This window comes from Chinchilla lanigera, unplaced genomic scaffold (genome assembly GCF_000276665.1).
Source record: "Chinchilla lanigera isolate Chin_1 unplaced genomic scaffold, ChiLan1.0 scaffold00086, whole genome shotgun sequence".
Classification (NCBI taxonomy): Eukaryota; Metazoa; Chordata; class Mammalia; order Rodentia; family Chinchillidae; genus Chinchilla; species Chinchilla lanigera.
Window position 1 is genome coordinate 5,260,081 of NW_004955487.1, and position 6,000 is coordinate 5,266,080.

At 48.2% G+C, this 6,000-nt stretch overlaps 1 protein-coding gene across 1 annotated transcript in view; it reads right to left on the reverse strand.

The window, feature by feature from the left end:
- The window catches only part of Ywhaq (tyrosine 3-monooxygenase/tryptophan 5-monooxygenase activation protein, theta), a gene marked incomplete in the record, with an annotated part of 34,265 nt that extends 30,596 nt beyond the window's left edge, over positions 1-3,669 (reverse strand). Inside the window, 2 exon segments of the mRNA XM_005404398.2 lie at positions 2,762-3,151; positions 3,545-3,669. Of these exon segments, the coding sequence (XP_005404455.2) occupies positions 2,762-3,055 (294 nt within the window).
- Positions 3,670-6,000: the final 2,331 nt, after the last annotated feature.

Consider the following 6,000-nt stretch of genomic DNA (forward strand, 5'->3'; position numbering starts at 1 on the left):
AAACACATTTTCAGTAAGAAATTAAAACACAACTAAACTCAACTATATTCCTGAAATACGGTTTCAAAGCTCTTACACAATCACAGGAGTAGCTTTCAGATTCTGCATACTATGTAAGAGTTCTTATTTTTTTAAAAAAATCACAAAAGATTTGTAAATTGTGCATTACTGTACACACTACTAAATGATAGGAAAGGACAACGGTCCTGAGACAGAGGTCATCTTACACATATCTTAATTAATTGTCTGTTTCCCAATCCAAGGTCACAAGCTGTGAATGACAGATCATGTTCTCAAGTCCCAGAAGGCTTTATGGGCCCCTCTAGTTTCTTTCCTCTCCTTTAACTTTGCATCCAAATACTTAATGACTTCCAAATATTTTACTTGTGTTGTTAACAACTGCCCAGTTTTTGCTTAAACTTAGCTCTTTCCAATATTCAGTAAGGTCAACAATGACTTTGAAATCACCAAAGCCATTTCACTGGTCACTGGTTTTTCAACATTTCATATATCTTAGACATCATGTTCTTGAACTTGGACTTTATTCGCTTTAGAGGTGGAAAGAAATCAGAGCAGAGGCAGAATGCCTAGTATCTATTATACTATTGAAGAAAGAAGGCCCATGTTTGATCCCCAGCACCACAAAAACATACACAAACCCCTCCCTGAGTACCAATAAACAAATAAATAAATAAACTGTCACTCTTTCCTGTTTGGAGTCTATTACTTCCTTGCCAGTGAGTTCAGATGACAGGCTACTTAGCACTCAAGCCTGAGGTGTAGATGCTGCTGCACTCACAGCATTCAAAAAATCTTCAATGTCTCCTCACTGCTAATCAAATAAGGTAAACCTCCTTGTTACCTTCTCTAATAAATTATGTCGCCTACCTTCCTCTCCAGGTTTTTCTTCTGCCACGGCTCTACAAAATAAAATGAAAGTTCTTTGGCCCTGATTTAACTAGCTAACAGGAAAACTCATAATTCTGAATTGCACAAGGTAACTAACAAACTACAAATAACTGAAGAGAAAAGCGAGAGAAGCATGCCATTAGAATGCTCAAAATCAATACATATAAAGATCACCTTGTCAGGCTTTTTTTTTTTTTTGTCTTTTTGAGACAGGGTCACACTATGCAGTTCAGACTGGCCTTCAACTCACTATGTAGCCCAGGCTGGCCTCAAACTTGAATCAATCCTCCTGCCTCAGCCTCCTGAGTGCTGGGATTACAATTCTTATACATAGGTAACGCTGTCAAAAACCATAATACACTATGGAAATATATCATCATTTTAAGTTCACAAATTTCTTGCACATATGCAATTCAGATCTAGAAGCTTATAAAGTACCTCCTATGCCACACACGGACTGGAAGCTAAGAGGACATAGATGAATATAACAGAGTCTTGCCTTCACAACACAAATAATCTCAATGAAGGTGCCTTCACTTTAGTACGCACTCTCTATGTTGCTTTTTTGCCTCTTTTCCAGCTATTTCCATTGGCCATGATTTTGTTCAGAACACTTGTATTTGTATCAGAAAAACAGATTAAAGAAATATTTTTACAAGGGGGAAAAATTCCCTGCTCCACTAGTCTGATATGATAAAGGAGAAAAGACTAGAGGTCAAGATGAACTTCCCTGCTATCTAGTATTCCCTTTGGAGAAATCAATCTAGCATGCTTGTCTTTCAAACCCCACCTAAACAAGCTGTGGAACAAACACATTGAAAATCAGTAGGCTTCTTCTAAAAGTGGCATTTAAAGGGACAAACCACATTCAGTTTTTCCTATTTTATTTGTAGAAACAACTCTCTGAAGCATAAAGGTCTCTAATAACACTCCACAACACTGCTGGTATTTAAGTTCTAAAAACATACTGATCACAGGGCCGGGGATATAGCTCAGTGGCATAAGCGCCTGCCTGGCAAGTGCAAGGCCCTGAGTTCGATTCCCAGTACTCCAAAAATAAATAAATATAAAAACTTACTGATCAGAAGATCTGTACAAAGCAAAGCTAAAACTCTAATCAGGGTGAATCACAGCAGCCACCTACTCCACCCAAGAGTCACCCATGCTAAGTAACACTGGACAGTTCAAACCTGCAAAGCTCTCCAGCCCTCCCGACCGTTTCACAAATGAATTCATTCCAGTGCATCAAGGCTCAACTGTAGCTATTCCCTAATAAGCGAATGTTACTAAATACTGTACCAAAATTGACCAGAACGTTTTGTTCTTTAGATTTGGCCGAGTCCTTTACACATATACTGCCTGGCCTTTCCCCTTCCTAACAGGGACAAGCTCGACAGGTTAACTCCTTGAAAAATGAAGTATCTGTTTCGATTTTCCATTACTAGGTGTGGGAGGAGAACCTACTACTGAGTCTGTATGGAAAAGGTCTGCATGCCTTCTTTCAGCTGCTCGAAGCCTGTGAACTCAGTAAAGACGTTTACAAGATTGACGGATACTCAAATACTGATTCCCAGCACAAGGTTAGGGACCATTTTCAGTCTTGGGCAAATGTTGGATGTTTCCAAGTTTTAGCAACCCAGCATCTGGTAGGCTTACTTACCTTGGAGAAGTAGATTCTTGGGAGTCTCCAGCACTGAAATAACCCAGTAAGGCAGCCAGGGTTTGCACAGCTTTGCAATCCCTCGACCCCGGAGCCTCCAGGCATGCCCGCGCCCACCAAACCCTCACGGAAGGGTCAAATCGCACAGAAGAGCCTGCGCCCCGCCGCCCCTTCTCCCCCACGCGGACTCACCAGGACCGTGGTGCAGATGGACCGCAGCTCCGACTCCACTTTCTCCCGATAGTCCTTAATCAGCTGCAACTTCTTGTCGGAGGTGTCGGTTTTCTGCTCGATGCTCGAGATGACCCTCCAGGCTGACCGGCGGCCGCCGACCACGTTCTTGTAGGCCACGGAGAGCAGGTTGCGCTCCTCGTTGGACAGCTCGGCGCCCTGCTCGGTCACCGCCTTCATGCAGGTGGCCATGTCGTCGTAGCGCTCGGCCTGCTCGGCCAGCTTGGCCTTCTGGATCAGCTCGGTCTTCTCCATGGCGCTGGCGGCTGTGGGGACCCGGGGCCGAGGGCGAGGCGGGCGAGCGAGGGCGAGCGCGAGCGCGACCCGGACCGGGAGGAGTCGCCTCGAGAGCTGGAGGGGCGGGGCGGCGCCGGCGAGGACAAAAAGCCGGGAGGGGGGCGCTTCAGACAATACGGCCCGCCGCCCGCTTTGTCTCCGCGCACACGCGTTCCGCTTCAGTGTCCCGCCCCCGCTCACCCGCCAGTTCCGGGCGCCGGAGTGACCGCGGCCCGCGCGGGAGGAGGCGGGGACAGGCACGCTAGCCCGCGGAGGGCCGAGCTCACCACCCCCGCCCGGCCGGCCCAAGATGGAAGCGGCCGTTGGCCCGCACCTTCCCGCCGAGAGTCGTTCCCTGAGGCGAGAAGCGTCGATGGCCGGTCGCTCCAGAGGGCTGCTGCCCCCACCCCCGCCCTCAGACCCCGCGTATAGTCAGAGGACGCTAGAGGCCGCCCCCAAGGAACTCACCTTCTCTTCTCAGCGGTAGCGTCGCGAGTCCTACCACTTTGATCTGCTTTTGGCTTTAGGTGAGGACCCTCCCGTCTCAACCTAACGCAGAGCCGAGGTGCGGGCAGCAGCCCAATAAAGAGCCGCATCTCCTTATGGAGTCCCGCCTTCCACCCGGCCGCTGACCAATAAGGACAGAGCGCGCGGAAGGGGGCGCGAGGGGTGGTACGCAAGGGGAAGCGGAGGCTAGGAGGGTGGGTCGGCCCGGACAAGTTCGGTTGGTCGGAAGGCTGCGGCTTCGGCCACGGGGTTTCCTCCAATTAGATCCAGGGTAAAAGGACGTCACTGTTGCCATGGCGATGCTGTTACCAACTCCCCTTATCCTCCCCGCCGCCCTGGCGCTTCTAGGCGCGGCCGGGGACCGCGAGGCGCGCGACCTCCCGGCCCAGGCTCCTGCTGCAGAGGTGCGTGGTGGCACAACATCCCGCAGCAGGCCGGACCCGAGCTGGGCCGTGAAGGTTTCCACGATCGGCCGCTGTATTGCACAAGCTGCTTTTTTTTTCTTTTTTTTTCCCCCACTCCACCTTTTATATTCGTGACAAAGGTTTGAAGCCCAAGACGCTAAACCCAGCCTTTCGTGCATGACGTTGCTGTTAGGGGTACGAATTAGAAATAATCCCACCCCCTTTAAGGAGGAATTAGTTCCCGGAGAAAGTGGCTTAAGTGTGTCTTTGACATGATACATTCAAGTTTGCAGACAGGCACCCGATATCAGATTCCCTTGGAGAGAGGTAGATCCCAGGAGACAAGGGCGGATGGCATGTATTACTATTTTTTTAAAATAAGAAATGACATTTAAGCACGATTTAGAGAAAATAAGCCATGACTACACACCCACCCGCAAAGCAATTTTTTAAATGTCTTTTCTACCTTTTCCAGATTACGCATCTAAATATAGATAAAGATATAATTTCACATTGTCCTCTGTAAAGCATGTGTACATTTCTAAAAAAAAATAATTTCCTGGGTATTTGGAGAAGACACTTGGGAAGCTAAAACATTGACTTCGAGAACCTTCGCCCCAGATACCACTCGTTCTGAGACACCTTCACATTTTTCCTTCCTATTGAGCCACTCCCTTCTCTCCTGCTCCCCAGGTCCCCAGCTCTGAGAAAGGTGGCTGTCCTGCTGCTCTTAGGATGAAAATTACCCTCTGGGCTCCCGCTGCTCTGATCGCAGCTCCCCTGTATCCTAGGGAGCCTGGATCAGAGAAAAGCAAAGAATATCAAAGGCAAGAAACAAATCTGAATTCTAAGTGGAGACAGCCAATCTAGAGAACGTCCAGACCGGGAGATCTGACGGGGTGGACAGTTGGAAGGGCAAGGTGAAGACTTCCCAGAAAGGCACGCTCCCTCCCAGCTGCCCCTCCCAAGCACTAGTAAAGGTTGCTCTGTGCTGTGACAGGAGGCAGAGGCCTGGCTAGAAGGACCCTTGTGTCTTAGTGCAGAAATGCCTCACAATGTTCCAGCCTCCTAATGGAGAGCCTGCTGTTGTTATTTCTGGAATCCCTGGGGCCGGGCAGCCGACAGAGGATCATTTAGGGCCTTGTGAGCTGGGGTGGAGCCGGACAGAGAGAAATCCCAATGGAAAGAATTTGCAGGTGCAAGGTCAGATGAAATGCTTTCTGTGTGACCAGTGAATTTCAAGCTTCCAGGAATTAGAGGTAGCTCCAGGCACTCGGAAACACGAGAAGAGGATGGTGGGGATGGAGACCTCTAAGGGGAAGCTGGTGTGGAGAGAGGGGCTGCACAGGAGGATCACGTGTACTGAATTCTTTGTGACAAAGTCAGGGTTCTGCTGGCATCTGGCCAAGTGACCATGGGCAAAACTGTCTGCTTTCTATCCCCCGTCCCTAAAATATATTTCGTTCAATAAGAACAACTCAAATAAGTTATGATCATCTGGAATCATGGTTGAAAGCTGCTTCAAGACAATGACAAATTTTGAGGGCTCAAAAGGGCCCTCTGCATGTCTCTCTGTGTGTGAACAGACTCAGGCTAGACAGAAATAAGGTTGTGGGAACCTCAAGTGGCAGGACACAGAAAAGCTAACATTCACTGAGTAATTACATGTGTCAAGCACTATTTTAAGTCTTTTGCAAGGATTAACTCATCCAGTTTGCCTAATCCAATCACAAAGTAGATACTGTTATGGTCACCATCTTGTTTCACAGATGAGGAAAGTAACACACAGGATGTGCAAGTGTCATGTACAAGGTCACACAGCTAAAGAACAGCACAGCCTGGACACTGACACACTTGGTGTTGGTGTCAAAGTCCTTTCTTTTTTTTGTTCTTGTTTTTTTGAGACAGGGTCTCACTATGCAGTTCGTCCTGGCCTTGAATTCACGATGTAGCTCAGGCTGGCCTCAAACTCATGACAATCCTCCTGCCTCAGCCTCTGGAGTGCTGGAATTA